General features: G+C 44.9%; 1 protein-coding gene across 1 annotated transcript; it reads right to left on the minus strand.

Moving 5' to 3' along the window:
* Positions 1–16124: 16124 nt before the first annotated feature.
* Positions 16125–18939, minus strand: LOC113833695 (opioid growth factor receptor-like). The gene is given in 2 exon segments (XM_027398020.2): positions 16125–18633; positions 18692–18939. Coding segments are annotated over 2 exon segments (1482 nt in total). The 5' UTR covers positions 18927–18939; the 3' UTR covers positions 16125–17386.
* Between the last annotated feature and the right edge of the window lie 2052 nt (positions 18940–20991).

Genomic DNA, 20991 nt, shown 5'->3' on the forward strand with positions numbered 1-20991 from the left:
GGAGCAATCTCTGATTTCTCTAACAGAACAAAATGTCAAAGATCAAAAGCAACAGATGTTTGGGCCACGAAGCTGAGGAGGGTACAGGCTTCACAAAGGGCTTTCTCCAACTGCCAAGAGCTAGTACATGGAAGTACTCAGTACTCAGTATCTTTTTAAAAAAATTCTTTTATTTCACATAGTACATTTCATTTTTACTTCATTTTAAACTTTATCTATGTCTGCATATATCTATATGCAGGAGCCACTAGAAGTCAAAAGAAGACATCGGATCCCCTAGACCTGGTGTTTCAGGTGGTTGTGAGACACTATATGGGTATGGGGACTAAAGCCTGGTCTTCTGCCAGAGCAGCGAGTGCTCTTAACCCCTGTGTCTTCTCTCCAGTTAAAGCGCTTGGTATCGTGTAAACAGAGGATTCTTTACTTCCTGTAAGACCCTGACAGCCATTGATGCAGAAGAAAGTCAATGCCTAGTCTAGCCACACCAGCCAAGAGGGCACAGCCATACAACAGCAGCTTGGCATGGCAAGATGGGGTGTGGGAAGTCAGGGGCAGACAGGATGAAAATCAGGCAAGGATTCCTGCCAGCCAATGGCAGATCCCACCTTGACAGAAGCATTACTTAGAGCCGAGAGTCAAGAAGCAGGCACCAGGTAGCAATATGCTTAACTACCCCCATCTTGAATGTGCAGCCAAACCAATGCCAGCAGTAAAGACCCCAAGTTTACACTTAGGACACACCATATCTACCTGTTCTCTGGAAGAAGTCATTTGCCATCCTTGGCAAAGAACCTTGAGAAAAGGTAACTGTCAGATTTGCAGTGAAAAGATTGCCTAAGGATAAAAGATGGAGCCCTGTCAAGCCCTGCCCGCAAAGGTAGGGTCTGTTGCCTCTGATCCTAGCCAGCATTCTGCCCAATTCTAAAACTGATACTCCTGCCACTTTGGAAGACTTTTATAGACACACAGGCCCTTCTTGCTATGCAGGTTAACTGCTGAGTCAAGGTCACAACTAGCCTCATTTCTCAAAGTGACACCTGGGCCATCTGCATCGGGCACCAGTGAGAGTGTGCTGAGGGTGCCAGCTGCCCAAGAGAAGTTTTTCAGTAGTGGATCCTAGGCATCAACTTTGTAAAAGCAGCTTTGGGGGGACTCTCACATCCTTCAGAGTCTGAAAACTACCATTCCACACATGTCATCTAGATTTTCCTTCCTTGCTTTCCCAGCTCCATTTGCCACAATCTTCAGAGGCAGCACTGGGTTCAATAGCAAAGGTGTGTCTGGCAAAGGCTGCTGTACAGAATGGAGCTCACCCACCCTCTGTATCTCAATTTAGGGATGTTTTGTTCCTAGGAAGTGGACTCTTGAGTTCTCATGGTGTTGCCAGGCTGGCCTCACCTCAAGTGAGCCTCCTGCCTCATCCTCCCAAGTAGCGGGGACTACAGTCATGTGCCACTGTACCTTGCTTCATTTACAGAGAATTTACATCACACTTTTTTAAAAGTTCATATTTGATAAGGTATAGAGAGATGGCTCAGTGGGCTAGAGCCCTTGCTGCAGAAACACAAAGACCTGAGTTCAAATCCCCAGCATTTATATGTAATATTCTGTATGGCTATGTGCCTGTTAATCCAGCACTATGGGGTGGGGTGGAGACAGGATCAATGGGGCTGGTGGCTGCCAGTCCAGCTCTGAGTTTAGTGAGAGAGAAGGGAATAAGGCAGAAAGTGACCAACCAGAACATCTGACATCCTCTAGCCTCTGCATTCATGAGTGGTTGTGCATACTCACTCACAATGTGCATATGCACTACACACACACACACACACACACACACACACACACACACACACACATACACACACACTTCACACATGAGGTTAGAGAAATGGCTTAGTCTACAAAATTCTTCACATGAAAGCTTAAGAACCAGCCAGATGTGGTGGTGCACACCCTTAATCCCAGCACTGGGGAGGCAGAGACAGGCGGATCTCTGTGAGTTTGAGGCCAGTCTGGTCTACAAAGCGAGTTCCAGTACAGCCAGGACTGTTACACAGAGAAACCCTGTATTGAAAAAACAAGACAAACAAAAACCTGAGATCAAATTCCCAACACATCAGTCTGTGCAAGGACTCCTTGGACTTCCTATGATGAACTGTAGATCAACAATCACAAGAATCAGTCACTATCCTAGGCGATCTGGGGTAGGAACTGTGTGAACATGACACATTTATTAAATGCCCCATCATTTTTTGCTTCACCCATCACCTTTCCTGACTGTGGTGGTCTGAATAAGAATAGCCCCCTAGGAGCAGAAAGGATATGTGATTGGGGTGAGGGGTTGGTAGGGGAGGGCGGGAGGGAGAAGGGAACTGGGATTGTCATGTAAAACAATCTTGTTTCTAATTCAAATAAAAAAATCTGAAAGAAAAAATATTGAAAGTCAAAACAAACAAACAAAAAAGAATGTCCCCCCGCCAAGACTGATCCAGATCCCAGGAGCATGGGTTTCAATGAGGAAACCTCGGAAATCTACGGAACCTCCTGTAGTAGTTCATTACTTATCCCTAGCATAGGTGTGGACTTTGGGAGCCCATTCCTAATAGAGGGATACTCCCTGAGCTAAGACACACGGGGGTGGGTGTAGGCCCTATCCCAAAGGACACGATAGACTCTGATGACACCCTATGGAAGGTCTTACCTTCCAGGGGGAGCAGAAAGGATATGTGATAGGTAGGGTTTTAGTTAGTGGAGGGGGGGAAGGGGAGGAGAGGAGGGAGAGGGAACTGGGATTGACATGTAAAACAATCTTGTTTCTAATTCAAATAAAAAAAAAAGAATGGCCCCCTAACTCATATGCTTGGACACTTGGTGCCTGGACGCTAGAGCTGTTTGGAAGGATTAGGAGGGGTGTCAGGCTTTGAACTTTCAAAAGCTCATGCCATTCCTAGTCATCCTCCCCATCCCACCCCACCCCACCCCTGCCCCAGCCTACTTGTGAATAAGATGGCGCTACCACTTCAGCTCCATGACTACCTGCTGCAAGGCTCGCTGCCATGCTCCCCACCATGAGGGTCATAGACTCACCCTCTGGAACTGTGCACCACCAATAGGTTCTCCATACTATAAGTTACTTTGGTCGTGGTGTCTCGGCACAGCATCAGACGAGTAACCATGGTGCTTGGTTATTTGAGTGAGACATAAGGAACATGACCATCAGTACATGTAACTAATCAGTGAGAATCTGTGCCAAGGGCAGTAAGCACCTGATTGCCGTGAGTTCACTGCTGACAAGACAGACCTGCCACGTTGGCCAGTGGCTTCACCTACCTGGGCAGTGGTCCTTGAGCCTGCCCTGATTCACACAAAAGGAACGGGATAACTGGGGTATGGTTGTGAGAGTTTGTTCATTGTCTTTTCACATTATACCAACATGGCCCATTAGGAGAGCATACAGTTGCTCTGAACTTACCAACCCCAATACCTCACTTCAGGCAACACAGACCCAGAGATCCACTGTTTTGATTGAACTCATGGGCTGAAGGGCACTTTCCTTCCTTCATTCCAAATGTGTCCCAGTTGATCTCACTTTCCTGTGACATCCCAGGAAGCCTCTAGTCACCTTCCACCCACTTTCCTTCCACCTGGACTCCCTCACTGTTCTTCCCAATAACCTGTGTTCCATTACACACTGGTGCCTTGGACCTTCATCACTCTCCGCCCTGCAGTTTTTCAATGATCAAACACTTTCAAACAAGAATGATGCAAACTCCCTGTTCAAGCTTTGCACCTGTTTTAACTCTGCAGCTAAATGCAGGAAATAACCGAAACCAAACTACACTGATCCTAAAACATTCTCTTGAAGCATTCTAGTTTCTACCTAGACGACAACAAGGCAAGCACAGTAGCACAACTCCAATGCAGTTCCTGCACCATAGACCAACTTAACCAAGAATGGAATGACAAGGAGGAAATCCTGTCGAATAGCTATTAAGAAATCCAACTGACTTCCTACAAGGTGGAAGGCTGTGTACAGCATCAGTCGGATTGTACAACAAGCAGGCTGTGGGAAAAAAATCCACTGCCCTACTGTGAGGTACTGTCACAGTTTTCATTTGAATATGGGGTAAAGCTACCTGTCATACTGGCTTTCTCCCTCCCTTCCTCCCTCCCTCCTTTCCTTCCTTCCTTCCTTCCCCCCATACTGTTTTTCACTTGTGCTCCACAGTGTCTTCACTATGTCTGTCCTAATACCCCCAGGCCCCTTCCTATAGATTGAGATTTCAGATCATGAAAAATAGTAGGTGTGGTTCGTGGTGCATGCCTATGTAGCACTTGGGAGGCTGAGGCATTAGAATTGACATGAGCTTGAGGACAGTCTGGCCTACTGAATGAGACTGTGGCTCAGAAAAAGAGAGCTTCCCTCTCTGGCAGGAGAAATGGCTCGGTTGGTTACATCCTTGTCATGCAAGCTTAAGGGACTGAGTTTAGATTCCAAGGGCTGAGTTTAGACTCACAAATCTGAACAATCTTGTAAATGATTACAGACTCATGCCTGTAATCCCAGGACTCTAAAGGCTATAACTGGATGATGGAAACTTCAAGGTCAGCCTGTGTTTGGGTTAGGTTTGGACTCTGTATGTTTTTATTTTGACATAAAACCTCACTAAATTGCTCAGCCTAGCTTTGAACTCACAATCCTTCTGCCTCCATCTCACAAATATCTGGAATTACAGGACTGAGCCACATAGCCCTCTTTTGTTCATACTTTGACCCTGTCTTTAAAGGAAAAGGAAAGCTAATGAGATTAGATGGTTCAGTAGGTAAAGGGCCCACATGGTGGAAGGAGGGGCAACTTCTCAAGGTTGTTTTCTGACCTACACACACGAGCTGTGGTGTATGTACCCACTACACACAAAAAATAAATAAATATAAATATATAAATAAACATGTTTAAGGACAGAAAACAGAAATAAAAGGCAAAAGAAAAAGAGAAGGAACAAACAAACAACAACAAAAGCCACCAAAAATTTCAAAACCACTATGAAAGCCATCATAGTTTTCTGGGTTTTCAAATACTTAGGCCAAGGCAGAAGCTGAAAAAAGAAAAAAGAGAGAGGAAGTCACTCAGCCGGACGTGGCTCACTGTGGACCACAGCAAGTTGGCTTGAAACCTCCTAACAGCTAATGTGGGCTCTGGGAGTCATCAGTACTGGGGCCAGGGTGGGCTGGAGAACAGCCTTTGCGGAGAGACATTTCAACCTCTCTCTGTTCTCCTGATTTATAGAAAGTAATTTCTTAGAATAGCCCCAGCAGCTGATAGCAACAGGAAGAAAACCCTCCAAAGACCCTTGTTAGCCAGGGTTACATCAGAGACTTTGCAGGTCTTAAGTCCTGTAACTATTTTTAACCACTTCAGCTGGCCATCTCTGTCACTTGTCATAGAAAGCAGGCTTTCTCACCTCAGAGAGAGACTAAATGAATGGGTGGAATCTTTTGTCTGTTCTACTGAAACAGAAGACTCAGGAAGCTCCCATACAAATACAGTGGGTGCTTTCTCAGCATAAACAAGGGGTGGGGGCAGGTTTCAAGCTGATGTCTTTAACTCAGAGCCTGGACACTTTATCAGCAGAGGGAGAGATCTTGGCCCTATTTATCAAAGATGACCTGAAGGAGGACAAAGAAAAGCATGGGAAGATATGAAAAATCTGACCTCCATAGAAAGCTAAGGCAAGCCAAACCTAATGATATGGAAATGTACATAAAGGACAAATAAAAACAGGAACAGGTGCTACGGAGGAGATACAGTGTGCTGTGGATGCATATGCTTTGGAAGCTTGGTCCCCACTGTAGAACTCTCAGTGGTAGAAATTTTATGAAGCAAACTGTGCTGGGGCTGTGGGACTGAGCCGTAGATCCCGCTCAGTCAGTAGAATGTTTGCCTATCATGAATGGAGGCACTGAGTTCCATTCCCGGCAATGTGTACACCACCAGTCCTGGTGGTAAAAGCCTATAATCTCAACACTGTGGAAGTAGAGGCAAAAGGACCAGAAGTTCAAGGTCATCCTTGGCTACACAGTGAAGTTGAGACCAGATTGGGCTATAGGAAATAATCCTTCAAAAAAAACTAAAATAAATAAATAAGTGAAGGTGGGGGCTGCTGGAGTAGAATAGATCAGGAGGGTCCTGCCTTCACTCAGCAGAGACAGATGCTTCTCTTTGTCACTTCACAGTAAGCTACTTTAGGGAAGAACGTTGTTATAAAGAGAACATGGCCCCTTCTGCACATAGCTACTTTCTATACTGATTCTGTGATGTACTGATACAGCCATATATCGTCAGGATACCAGCTCCATGTTCTTGGACCACCACAACATTTAGCTAAATAAGTCTTTCTCTTAGGAAGGAAGGAAGGAGGGAGAAGGGAAAGGAAGAAGGAAGGGAGGAAGGAGATAAGGAAGGAAGGAAGGAAGGAAGGAAGGAAGGAAGGAAGGAAGGAAGGAAGACAGTTAGCCAACTATAGGTCATCTGTTATAACAATAGAAACAAAAGTACTGAAAGGCTCCCCTGGCAGGTTTCTTACAGTAAACTCAGTTGCCTAAGAGAAGCCTGTCAAAGACTACCAAAGATGGGACACTGATAATAACATGTCCTTTGATGCTATCTTTAAGAATCTGTAACCAAAGGCCAGGTGTTGTCACACACACCTTTAATCCCAGCACTCAGAAGGCAGAGGCAGGCAGATATCTGTGAGCTTCAAGCCATCCTGGTCTACATAGTGAGTTTCAGAGAGAGACCCTGTCACAAAAAGAGAAAGAAAAGAAAAGAAAAGAAAAGAAGGAAGGAAGGAAGGAAGGAAGAGAAAAAAGAAAGAGAAGAGACTCTGTAAATGGTATGGTTAAAAGTGATCATTAGCAAAATTGTCATTGACAGCAGAATAATCAAATCTGTAGAATATCCTAGTCTCTTCAAAGACCATGCCATTGCCAGTGACATCCTTGCCTTGTCTCTTCAGCACCAAGCTCACTGGATAAGGGGTACCAAGTCTACCATACACCCATTTATTATCCACAGGGATAATATGTATTACCAAATGTTGTAGAGAAAGTGAGGGTGGTTGAGACAGAATTAGCAACTTGGGGCTGGGTGGTGGTGGCAGTGCACACCTTTGATTCCAACACTTGGGAGACAGAGACAGGTGGATCTCAGTGTGTTGGACGTCAGCCTGGTCTACAAAGCAAGTTCCAGGACAGCCAGGACTGTTACACAGAGAAACCCTGTCTTGAAAAACAAAAAACCAAAAAAATAAGTAAACGAAATAAAATAAAAAAGAATTATCAACTTGGGCTACAAATGATCTACTGATCTATCTTTGGGCAGCATAGACGCTGTGACGGTTTGGAGGACTAAATGGAAAACAGCATGCTTTGGGTTGACCAGAGATCAGCAAAGAAACTTTAAATCTAAAAACAGAATCACAGTCTCTATTCAATGGGGTGAGATAGAGTTGGACATCACTGATGACAGCTCCAACTAGAATGGAAAACCAATTTCACAGCATGCAAAGGAGTAGAATGCCTTCAGGAAAATTTCCTAGCACACATATAGTGACCACAGACAAGCAGATTCAGGTTTTCAGGATAAGACATTATCTTATTCTGTTGTGTTGCTGCAACAAAACACCACAGATGGGTTCATTTATAAGCAACAAAAATTTGTTTCTCATAGTTCTCCACAATAAAGGTGCCAGCAGGTTTGGTGTCTGGCAAGAGCTGGTCTCTATTTCCAAGGTGATGTCCGGCTGCTACAGCCTCTAGAGCAAAGGGAGCATGGGTTATATCTTCATTGAGCAGAGGGATGAAGGGGAAAAACACATTCATTTATCCCTCTCATATCTAAAGGCCCTCAAACACTGCTGCACTGAAGAGTCAGTTTCAACATTTGAAGTCAAGGCCACAGGACACAAACACACGTGTGCACTCACTGCCACTGCCATATACAAACACACATAAGAACACCAGTCTCAGTAATGTCACATATGTCAGAGATCAGCTTCATGGCAGTGTGGGGCTAGAAGGAAGCCAACCAGAATGGAAGCAGGGAGAACACAGACTGCTAATGCAGTCTTCTGTGACCCTGCTCACAGTAAACCATGCTTCCAATCCCTCAAATGTAGGATAAAAGACACATGCTCCCCAGCTCTGTGCCATCAGCAAATGCTACCAGGGGTAAGTCATTTTCCTCCAAAGACCTGAGCATTAAAACTTTCTTATAAGTTTTCTATTTTGCTATTGTACAATGCACTTATGGCCAATTGCCAAGTTTAAAACTATTGTACTAGGGAGGGCTAAGCATCTCAGGATGCCAGCCTTGCTCCAGATGAGTATTGTTTTTTTCAGATGGGTAATTAATGAAATTAAATCCACATGCTTCTCAAGGAGGCATGTACAGTGGTATTCTTCACCACACTGGGAACCGCCTAAATAAATGTCCATCATATAGAAGTGGTTCAGTAAATGGTAGACCAGTAAACCCAAAAGGCACTGCACAGCAGTTAGAGAGAATAAGGTACATTTGGACAGAACAGAGAGAAAGGTTTTCAGGTCACTTTGCTGAGTGACAAAAACAACTGGCAGAATAAAACCATGCCATTTACATATCATCATTCCTCACCAATAAACAAAATGATGCTTTATGTGTCTAAATGTTCTTGTACATCAAAGCTTGTCAGATGACACATCAAACACAAAAGCTAAGACTGGAGAAGAAGAAAAAGGGTCCTGGGATTCAGGCTAGTCACAAAATACTTGAGTCTTTCTTGAAATTCTCTGCTATTGCTTATAAGTACAATGTGTGGGGCTAGGGAGATTTGCTCAGTGGGTAAAAGCACTTGTTGACTTGCTGAGTAAGTCTGGGGACTGGAGTTCTAATCCCCAACAGCTATGATTATTTTTAAAGGCCAGGAATGACTGCACATGCCTGTTAAACCCAACATTCAGCAGTGGAAACAGGCAAATCCTGGGATCTTGCTAGTCAACCAGCCTAGCCAAATCAGCAAACTTCCTGTTCACTGGGTGACCCTGTCTTAGGGCAATAAGGTAGACATTTATAAAGAAGAAACCTGCTATCTTCCTAGGGCATCCATGAACACACGTATGGGTATGTGTACCTGTACACATACATGCATGCAAAATGTGCACACACACACCCACATACACACACAAATGATTGCAAATATAACTTATAAAATTAGAATAATTTTAAGATGTTAAGACATTTAAAGAAATAGTATTGGTGGTTTATTCTGGCAATGGTGGTTTATTCTGGTTTATTCTCCCAGCATACACAAAAGAAACAAGAAAAAATCTCATTAGTTCTCTATTCATCACATTCATTCATTCAACAAATATTTCCCAAGGGCCTACTATGTGCCAGCCATGTTCTACAAACTCTGAACTACCTAGTAGTTTCTTTGTTCTCTGAGCCTCCCTCTAGCCCATCTCTTAAGCCCAGGTTCTCTTCTACCAGGTCTTTTAAACTCGTGGACTTCCATACTAGTGAGGCCCCAAACCTCTCAGGGTATCACCCTTCCAGGCACTGCTCCTCTTCAACCACCATAACCTTGAGCCTTTGTGTCACTTCCCAACACATCTTTTATGTCACCCCGATCTGACAAGAGCACCTCAAGGCCACAGAGGCTATAAATGGGAAAAAGCATTCCTCACAACCGTCACCAGGGTCCCACTGTAGAAAAATACACATTAAAATAGAAGTTGTCATGTGGAAAACACCCCCACACCTGTCAGGAACAGAAATGGATTAGGATGCTAAGGCCAGAGCTCCCAACCGCCCCACCCAACCCCCCTGCTTAAGTTCTTCTCTGGCTACAGACATCTAGAGAGGCTCTAACAGTCTGGGTCTTGCCTCTACTTTACATCACTCTCCTGGCCCAGGCTTGGGTTCACACTGATTTTTCAAAAAGGTTGATGGACCTTGTACTGAATGCTCAATTTCTTTCTTTTTTTTTTTTTTGTCTTCCTTTCTTTATTACTATTTTTCCTTTTAAACAAGATCTCATGTAGCCTAGGCTGATCTTGAACTTCTGATCTACTCAAATGCTAGAATTATAGGCACGAGCCTCTGAAGCTATTTTATATTTCTGTGGTGCTGTGGACTGAAAGCAGAGCCTTGTGAATGTGAACTAACTACTCTACCAACTGATCTACAGCCCCAGTTCCTAGAAGCTCAGTTTCTATTAACTTCTCTTTCTCCAGTTGTGTCCCAGACACCTCCACGCCCCACCCCCCCACCCCCCACCCCGCAAAAAAAAAAAAAAAAAACATTGAAAAGCAAAAGCAAAACCCAAAACTGCCCAGGGATGGTTTGGCAAGCTTCGATTTCCTCCCAGGGAGATGGAAAATACCAGGGGAAAGGGTTAAATATTAACACACTTCCCTGGAAGGTCCCTTCTAGCTTGTTAATGGAGCCCAAGCCAAACCTTGGCAGGGATCAAACATTAGCTCATGACAGGTGTAGGCTTCATGCTGGCTGCTGCAGCATTTCCAGCAAAAATGTCGGGACATAGGGACCACTCCATGACACAGCAGGCTGGAATGGATTGCTTTGCAGAGAGCTCTTCCGGCTGAAATAATTCTCTGTAACAACTTCCTTGACACGCTGTCGGATGGCCCGTTTCCAAGGTGATGGCCGATGCCTGGGGACATAATAGACATCATCTGTGGTCTTCCGGAGATGCAGTCCCCAGAACGGCCCTGCTGCATTCTTCTGGCACTCATCAAGTCGCAGTCGCTATGAAACTGGGGCCCTGTGCCTGGATCCCCAGCAGTCTCTGGCTGTATTCTCACCAGAATATTGTTCACTTTGCCTGCAGTACGGGGTCGCAAACTCATATGTCTTTGGGAGGCAGCCAGACAAAATAAATGACTGAAGTACTCCAGTGACAACTGGAGCACACCTGCTTGTCCAGGGAGAGGCCACTGGTGGCTGTGGTTTACGAGTTTAAGCTTCAGGATGTTCTAGAACAGAGTTTCTTTGCAGATCTCTTAGGGCTGAAGTCATTCCATAAACAATGTCCTGAGGAGCTCTCCAGATGCTATGGGTACTGGGTCCAATCTTGTCCCCTAGGAACCCCAGAATATGACCTTATTGGGGGAAAGAGTGATGTGTGTGATGAGTTAAACCAAGATAAGGTCATCCTAATCTGGGGTTGGGCCCTAATCCAGTGACCAGTGGACAGGTAGGAGATATGCACACACAGAGAGGAAGAAGCCACGTGAAGACAAAGGCTGGAACTGGAGTTTTATTATCTACAAGCAAGGACTGCCAAGGACTGTCAGCAACTGTCGGAAGCTGGGAGGAGCAAAATCTTTTATGAATGGGAACAAAAGCAAATATGCTTAGTCAGGGTCTTTGTATGGCAAGATCTCTCATCTGAATAGTTAAAAGCACCCTAAATCTACGTTGGATGCTTTCAAATCACTGTAGCCAAAGGGATATTTAAAAAGTTCAAATCCAATAGTGATGCCATGCATTGCCCTAAACTCCCTTACCAATGTCCTTTTAATAAAGACATCATCAGCAAACCTCTGGGCCCTCCAGCCCCTGACTTCTGATCTAAGCCTTACTCTTTCTGGATTCTTCTGGAGCTTTCTGTGTCCTCTTCAGCCTCAGGACCTTTGTATATATTGGTCTCTAGTCCTCAAATATTTTTTTGTCTTCATCACAAAACCACAAAACATTCTCATTCTCTCTCTCTCTCTCTCTCTCTCTCTCTCTCTCTCTCTCTCTCTCTCTCTTCCTCAAAAACAGTGTCCTGACTCTTCATCCAAAGTTAGTCAGTTCCCTCTTAGATACTTTCATGGTGCCATCTCCCTTTGAACATGAGCACCCCTACCAAAACTTATGCTCATTTGCTTCATCCCATTGGACTGCAAGTTCCTTCCCCTCATGCTCTGCACAGCACCTGCCCAACAATCGGGTCCCACAGGAGGCAGGAGGCAGTCTGGAATTGTCCCTCCTTGCAAACCTGCAATATTCTCAGCAGCCTTTGCTCTAAGCCATTGGTTTGCACTTTTCTCATGATACTGTTTCACTTCTTACACTGTTCTCTGATGCCCACACCTGGTTAGCCTCTGACTGTTGACCACAAGGCAGGCAGGAACCACAGCGTTCACCTGTGCACTATCAAGTAAGGAGGCCTTTTCATACTTGATAAGCATCTACTGAGGCCTTAAACACATACTAAGTGCCTCTGCTTAAAAGTGGTACAAAGATTTATTCATTGTAGTGACACAGCATGGTACATCAGAGAAGAAGCCTGGAACCATGCTTGGATCCAGTTTGTGCCAGTCACAAGTCAGGAGAGGGCAGCTTTAGACGAGAGGGCTACAAGAGCAATGGCAGTCCTTCAGTTTCATAAGTCTTCACTACAAACACCATATCCCCATCATTACAGATACCATATTCTCATCACTACAGATGCCAGAGTCCCATCTCTACAGACATCACATTCCCATCACTACAGATACCATAGTCCCATCATATGGATTCCCATCTCTGACTTAAAACATGCTTAGATGCATCTAAATTCAAGATTCTATCAGTTGTTCGAAGGCAGAAACAATTCCCCAGCCCAAACTCCCAAAATATTTGACATTGTTTTTACTCTTTGCACCTGAGATTTGGTGACAGATGCGGACTGCTATTGACCTCTCCTAACTAGACCAAGGATGCTGAGGAATGTCCCACAATGCACTGATGACACAGCCACCTCTTTCCCCAGCAATCAATTATCCAATTCACGGAAGTGGCACCATTAGGAAGCAGTATACCACTGTCATTCATCATACCAAAGGCCTGCCCTCCCACTCACAGATGCCATGCCATGGTCAAGTCCATCTCCAGTGCATTCCAGTTTGCTGTTCTTCCCAAAGAAGAGACTTTAACCATAATTAATATCCTGTTGAACTTTGTAGACCACAAAACAGTTTGCTCTGATTCCAACCATCTCTTCTCCAGGCCCCGAAATTCCCTGTCCTCACCATTGGCCTTAAGTAGGAACTGCATGGCCTCAAGGGACTCCCAGCAGCCCAAAAAACGCAGGAAACGTGTGGTTAATCACTTCAACCTGCTTCAACAGCGACTCTCTGAGGCCTGTTTATTGTTCCACTGTTCAGCTGCCCTGGAGTTATCCAAGACCAAAGTCTTACATTTATTTGTAGAGTAGAAGAAGGTATATTTTTACTCTCACGTCCCTTCCAAGTCCCTGAATTAAATTAGTGTGAACTTTCCAGAATAAATTCACCTTTGAGCAGAAACGAAGCATGGAAAGTTCCAGCCCAAAGGACACCTTATTGGAAAGTCCGAAGAATGGCTGCCTCTCCAGCACTTGCAGTCCCAACACATAGAGTGTTTGCTAATACAAAAAAGTCTCTTAGCAGGGTGAATGTCAGCAACCCAGGACTGACTTCCAGATCCTTCTTCTGCAGATTGTACACACACACACACACACACACACGGAAAGGAAGAGAATGGAAAAAGCAGTACATGTGGATCTAATCTGCACCATGTCACTGCCTAAGACACAAGGGAAGAATGTTTATCAAAATGGGTAGGGGGAGCAGCTAACAATTCAAGGAAGACCTCGGAGTCTTTTGCTCTAGCATTCTTGATGGACCACAACTGTGGTCTAACAGCATATGTCATGGATTCAAACTTCACATGGTTTGTGGATGGCCTCCTTGGGTTTTCCTACAGAGAACGACTCAGAACTGGCTTGGCGATGTGCAGTGTGAGAAGGGAGGGCACTTGGGGTGTGTTTCCTCCCTTAATACTCAACATGGAAAAATATTTTCCAATCATTTCCAACCCCTGTGAGGTTCCAAATCTGGGCAATTTTGAAACATGTGCCTTTTCACAAAAGTACACCCATCGTTGTAACTGTGCTTTGCCTACATACTTTAACTAATTTAACTAATTAATTTGCCTTAATACTGTTAACTAAGGTAAGGCAGTAGTAAAACTAGTATGGGCTGTGGTTGTACTGTGATACACTGGCCTTGCTCAAGCATGTGCCAGAGCCTGGGTCCTATCCCCAGTGCATTGGGTGGAGTAGAATACATTCAGAAAACGATTACAGCACAACTCCCCCCACAAAAAAAATGCTTTTAAAACACTTAATCATTAAGTGACAAACATCTCTACCTACCCACATCAGGTGTGATCATTCACACCTTTATCCCAGTACTGGGGAGACCAAGGCAGGAAGCTATTGACTGAGTGGCTATCCTGAGCTACACAGTGAAAGCCCATCTGAAAACAGAACAAATAGATGGGGGTGGTGGTGCATGCCTCTCATCTCAGGTCTTGGAAGGCAGAGATGAGAAGATTACCACAAATTTGAGGCCAGACTGGTCCACAGAAGACGTGGTCTGCAGAGCAAACACACTGCTAGAACACAAACTTTCCCCTAAGCTGTAATTTTCTAAGGTTTTAGCAGCACAAGGTTGCTTTCCTCCTCCTGACGTGAGACATGGAGTCTTGTGCAGAATCGGAACATGAAAGGTGGAGACAGGAACTGCTCCAGTATCACCGGGGTCCCAGAAGCCAGCTTAGTCTGTTCCAGTCTATGTCCTTCCCATGAGTGTCTAGAAAAACTGGTTTCAGAATGAATCTCTTCATCTCTCGAAGGACATGGCATCTTTGTGAATGTGTCATCCTTGAAACAGATCACATGACTGTAATGACTCACAAAGTAACAGTTACCGGGGATCAAATAGGGCGGGGTGGGGGGGGGTGGGGGTGGGTGGGGGGTGGGGTGCTGACTTTCACTTTGCTTAATTCTGTATTGTCTGCTCTCTAAAAGAAGGTTTTGCTTTTTTTGTTAAATAAGTCTTTTAAAAAAATACTCTCTCTTCCTTTTTCTTCACTTGAATTTGGTTAAGTAACACCACATGAGTAGGAAACTTCTTGAACTAATACAGTGGACTTCAGCCTTCCTAATTCTGCAACCCTGCAACACAGTTCCTCATGTTGTGCTGACCCCCCAACCACAAATTGATTTTTGTTGCTTTAATCATAACTGCAATCTTGTTGCTATTATGAATTGTAAATATCTGTGTTTCCTGGTGGTCTTAGGTGATCCCTGTGAAAGGGTTATCTTGACACCTGCCAAAGGTTGAGAACCACTGGACTAAGACATACTATGGTTCTATAACTGCTCCTGTATGTAACCTATTTTCATTGATGTCCTCTTAAAAGTGGAGGAAGGTTCCCTGTGATGATTGTCACCCATCCAGCGTCCAGGTTCAGGCACTTTCGGAGAGTGGCTAGGCAGAGATCCTGTCTCCTACCACTCCCTAGACATGCAGCTACCACCTCAAAAAACCCACAGAAGCTCTGCTGAGGGCAAGATGTGGGCTAATAAAATCCTAACATCATAACCTAAATTTTAGTACATTGGGTAATTTCAACTTGCTAACAAAAGTATTTAGTTACATTCACAGTCTTTCACTTACTTTATACTTACAATAGGAAGGTATCTTTAACGGGCTTTCTTCATTAGAGAACGGTCCCCTGAATGCTTGTGGTCACCAAAGCAATGACCACCAACTCTAATCTGTTACCGTGCCAAGGAAGCCCATGTGATAGGAGTTATTAGATAGGCTTTCAGAAACTTCTGTTCCCTAAAACATCCTTAGCATTCTCCTTTAAAAAGCATGGGGACAACTGAAGCAGTTGAGAATGTGCCTTTTTCCTGGCCAGCACTGAAAAATAATATTCCAGAGGCCATGCATCTTATCTTCCAGCCCACATTTTAGCAGGCCGAATACAGAAAGCACATTTGGATTGGCACATGGGTTGAACTATTTTACTTTAGAGAAAGAAAAATTGAGCAATCTTGGAAGAACTCCATATTCTTCTTTAAAAAAAAAAATTAAGTTCCTCTTGAAAACTAGTTAGGACTTTGAGCAGGAAGGAAGGGTTTGGAACAGCTGTCCCCAAGCGAGTTGGGAGAATGTTAATCACTGTCCCTTCTTTCCTTTACTCATAGACTAGCTTACATCCCAGGCCCCAGCAAAAGGAAACTGCACACACTTGACTATAGTAACCTATCAGCTGGATCTGAAACACACTCCAGCCTGGAAATATACCCCAAGGCATCAAGAGCCCAGAGGGTCAGTGATGGACTAGACATTTGAGAAAGTCATTTAGCTTTTGACTAAGGCTCCCCAGGAAAAGAACAACTTAACAAAACAGAGCAAAATGAAATTTCCATATACACAGGCATCTGCAACTTTAGCCAAGCATTGGCAAAGAGAACCTACACATACCATACAGTGCTGGGTTGAACATAAATGATTCATAAATGTTGTCATGTAAGAAGAGCAAGACAGAGAACAGACAATTTGTAGATCTATTTTAATAAAGTAAACAATGATTCCCTGTGATATCTATTCTTGTCAACCTGACTACTTCTGGAATTAACTAAAACCTAAGTGACTGGGCACACCTGTGAGGGATTTTTTTTCTTAATTAAATCATTTGAAGTGGAAGACCCACTTCAAATCCTGATTTTTTAAGGTGGGAAGAACCGCCTTTAATCTGGGCCACGAGTTCTGCTAGCAGCCAATGTAAAGGATGAGGAAGAAGGAAGCTTTCTCTTTGCCTGTTTGCCTTCTCTCTTGCTGGCAAATCCATTCCAAATCACTGGCATTGGAGCCTTCTTCTTCAGGATTACAGCATATATCTGAAGACCAGCAGAGATATCCATCCTCGTGGATTGATCAACTGCTGGATTCTTGAACCTTCTTTCGGTAGACAGCCATCATTGAACTAGCTGGACAACATCATGTAAGCCATTCTAATAAATCCCCTTTCCAAATATATATAAATTCATTCTATCAGTTCTGGTCCTCTAGAAGACCTTGACTAATACAGATTTTGGTATCAAAGGTGGTTCTATAGCAACAGAAGTATAAGGGTAAAAAAAAAAAATTTTCTAAAGAGTTTATTCAGAAAAGGCCTCACTTTGCACCAGACTAAGAAAAGAGGCTTTTTTAGTTTAGGGTTTGTTCACAAACATGGGACTCAGAGGGCAGTGGGGGAGGACACAGTGAGGTAAAGAGGGTTCTGAAGGCCATAGCCTTCCCTGAGGGCAGGAAGCCACCCTCTGGTGGCTGCTTCAGTGACCACTAGGGAGAGGCCAGCACTGTGGGGCACCAAGAAAAGCCAACAACAGCGCTCTGGGACTCAAGACAACCCCTGCAGTGGGCTGAATAGGACTGAGATGCACCTCTAAGGCTTCGGAGGTTCAGCAGAGGCCTCCCATCCTTGACGACATCTCTGAGTCATCCACTGGGATTCCTATAATGTCAGGATCAGCGTCCACCAGGCTCCCAGGGGCACCTTACCTTGCTCTGGCCCCACCTGGCTTTCTGGGTCCTCTGGCCCATTCTCATCCTTTTGGGCCTCAGGGCCCTCTGAAGGCGTAGGAGGCAGGGCATGGGCCTGCAGGTCAGTGTGATGGTTACTGGCTACTCAATCACTCTCAGTCCTCTCCTCCATCTTCCTCCGTTTTCTTACCTCATCAGCCACTCTGGTCCCATGGGTAACAGGGCAGGGCTGTTCAGCCTCCCTGGGTTCCTGGCTGATAGAGCTGAGGGCACACCCCTCAAGGCTGAGGGCAGTTTTTTCTACATCTGACTCCCCTGGGACCTGTTCCTGCCTGTTCCCCTCCAACTTCCTCTTCTTGCTCTCTTTGGGGCTCAGTGACTCAGCCTCATCCCCCTGGTCCTCATCCAGGGTTCCCGAATCCTGGGGATTTGTGCTCAGCAATGAGGGATCCTCAGCTGTTCCACTGTCCCCACTCAGGTCCCTTCCAGATCCATAGGTCCGACCCTGGGTGACAGCCTCTTGGAAGGGGCTCCCAAAGCCCTCATCCTTATCAGCCTGCCCTAGTACCATCAGTGGCCGGGGTATACCATAAGTCCTGAACCTCCGCAGCTTGTCACGGGGCCCCCAGACAAACTGGCAGCGAGGTCTGAAGTGCTCCCATGCAAAGTACACAAGCTCCCGGCGCTGGTGTCGGCAACACACGGCGAACAGGAAGTAGTCCAGGACACTCAGAGGCATGCTGGGCAGTTTGTGCTGTACCAGTGTCTCCTCCAGGAAGAAGCAGACCAGCGGTGCCTGGTTGTGCTCTAAGCCCAGCTCTCCCAGCGGCTTGAGGATGCGTGTAATGCGCAGGTTGTTGTGGCTGTGACTGTTCAGGTTGTGGAAGCGTGGCTGGAAGTTCTGTGCACGGCAGACGGCACCGGTGTCCCTGTCCTCAAGTTGGATCCCATAAAAGTCCAGCATGAGTTCACAGGCCCGGACAAGATGCTCTTTGACCTCCTCGGAGCTTTTAAATGCCTCAAACTCCTGGAGTGTGAGGGGCTTGGCATGCCAGTTCACTCCTGGTTCCCTCAAAGGAAACAGCCACTGGATATAGGAGTGATTCTCTTCAAGGAGGTCATAGTTGTCTTTCCAGTTGTGAAGAATTTCCTCAATGAAAAGACCGTTTGGCTGGAAGCAGATCTCATTTTGTAGAAGCTCAGTTGTGAAGAATTTCCTCAATGAAAAGACCGTTTGGCTGGAAGCAGATCTCATTTTGTAGAAGCTCAGGTTAGACATTGCAGTCTTGATCTGCCAAATCCGGGTAGTGGTACCGGTACCTTTGCATATCCTGCATAGCTTGCCAGTTTCGGTACCCTGCCATCCTGGACTGGAACACGCCTAGCCTTGTCTCCTCTGCATTGCCGTCCTCGTCGCCGGTGTCTTCTTCGCCCTTATCATCTGCCTGGCCATCCTTGCGGTCTTCCTCGCTCTCATCCTCCCAGGTGGAATCGCAGTCTTGGTCGTCCATGCTCGAGAGGCAGGACAGGCTTTCCATGGAAAGGAAAGCGAAATAGGAGAACTTGTCTGTATTTTTGAGAAATCCCTGCCTATCAGTAGGCTCTCTCGTCTTCACCAGATAGCTGCTATTGTTTCAAAGGGTAAATTTTTAAAGCTTATCTGGTATAAGCTTCTCAATTTGCCAAAACCTACAGTTAACTGAAGCCTCTTCTTGATTGGTACTGAAAGCCCAGGTGTGAACTACTTTACAAACCTAAGGAGACAGATGCATTTGATTATCCTGATTCACCAACCGTTAGAGGCCACAGATTTGGTGACTCTTGTTTTAAAACTTTTGACAATTTGCAGAAAAATAAGGAAAGCGATACTGCTGGTCAGTTGCTCCTAACATGTCTAGATAAACTGACAAAGAAAAGGAATGAGCTACATGATAAAATTAACCAACTTCTATCTTCTCACAACAATGAAGTCAGTGATAAAACTGACAGGCTCCAAATGCATACAAACTGTCTAAAGATTTCTAAGAGCACCCTGGAAGAGAATCTCCTCTTCATCCCACTGAGCTCAAGTTGCAGGAAATTACACCAAAGCCCTCAGAAGGTTGGCTGAGCCAGGTGTGGTGGTGCACACTTTTAATCCCAGCACTTGGGAGGAAGGCAGACCTCTGTGAGTTCCAGGCCAGCCAGATCTACACAGTGAGTTTCAGGCCCACCAATGCTATTTATACTGTATATAAATAAGTAAATAAATAAAGTATGTTGGTCAAGTTACCTTGAAAACTCAAGTCCCAGCCTTGGAGGGTGTCAGCAGATATGGTTAAAGTGAGGGCATTAATTGGCAAAGAATGGAGTCCTGTAACTTGGGTTGGAGATGGAGGACTCTATTGAGACTGAGAACTTTGAACTCTCAGATTCTCAAGGGTTTATTTCACCTGAGGAAGTAGTCTCTTCCCCCTCAGTAGAAGATGTAACTCCTACCCACTCCCCAATACTGCCTGTTCCTCCTTTGACTGAGGAAATTAATCCTTCGTTGTCTGCTCCACAGCAGACTTTCTCTGAAGAGGAAGCCAAGTAAGACAATAGTGATGTCCCTCAGGACCCAATAGCTGTCTCTAGACCTATAACCAGACTTAAGGCTAAGCAGGCTTCTAGAGGGTAGATAGAACGTATAGGCCATGAGGAGCTATGCTACAATACTAAAAAGCTCAATGAGTTTGCTAATTCATTCAAGCAGAAGTCTGGGGATTATGCAACAGAAGGCCTTTAAGGGTGTGGGATAATGGTGGTAGGAACATAAGGATCAGGCTGAGTTTATTGATATGGGTCCTCTGAGCGAAGATTCTAGATTTAATGTGGAGGCTCGCACAGTATAAAAACAAAAACAAAAATGTGTCAAAAGTGTGTTTGAATGGTTGGTTGGTTGAAGCGTTTATCAGAAGACAGCCTACTGAAAAGGAGTTGGAAATGCCTGGTAGCCCTTGACTTAATGTTGATGGGAGGATTTTAAGGCTCAGGGGAATTGCAATGCTAGAGTGGCTGTAAAACCTTCTCCACAATGGGAAGGCCCAGAAGACATGCCCTTCACTAATCCTATAAGATGCAAAATGGTGACAGTGGCACCAAAACATTTGAAGACTTTGGTTGTCACCCTTTTCCTCGTGCCAAACCTTAGAGTTGCAGATGCTCCTGCTCACTTATTCGAATTAAATGCAGTAGGTTTAATTGGACCCCCTGAGGTAGCAGGGGCCAGGTGGCAGCACTGAATCACCAAAGGCAAGGTAATGGTAGTTGTATTCGCAGCACAAAGCAATGTCCATAATGGCCTAATCCGCAATAGGCAGCACAGATAAAGTGATTTTATGGTGTTGTGACCCATGTGTAGACCAATGGTACTGGTAAATCTACTGTGGTGTTTCCAGGCATGAAATAGATAGGAAGCCTACTGAATTTTTGTTTGATCAGTGTAAGTAGAAAAATTCTCAAACAAATGAAAGAAAGGCTACATTGGATAGTGATAAAGGATAGTGACAAAAGGGAATCTTGGCCCATGAACCAATTCCCAAAGTTGAGCCAGTT

The sequence above is a fragment of the Cricetulus griseus genome, chromosome 2, assembly GCF_003668045.3.
Source record: "Cricetulus griseus strain 17A/GY chromosome 2, alternate assembly CriGri-PICRH-1.0, whole genome shotgun sequence".
NCBI classification, from domain to species: domain Eukaryota; kingdom Metazoa; phylum Chordata; class Mammalia; order Rodentia; family Cricetidae; genus Cricetulus; species Cricetulus griseus.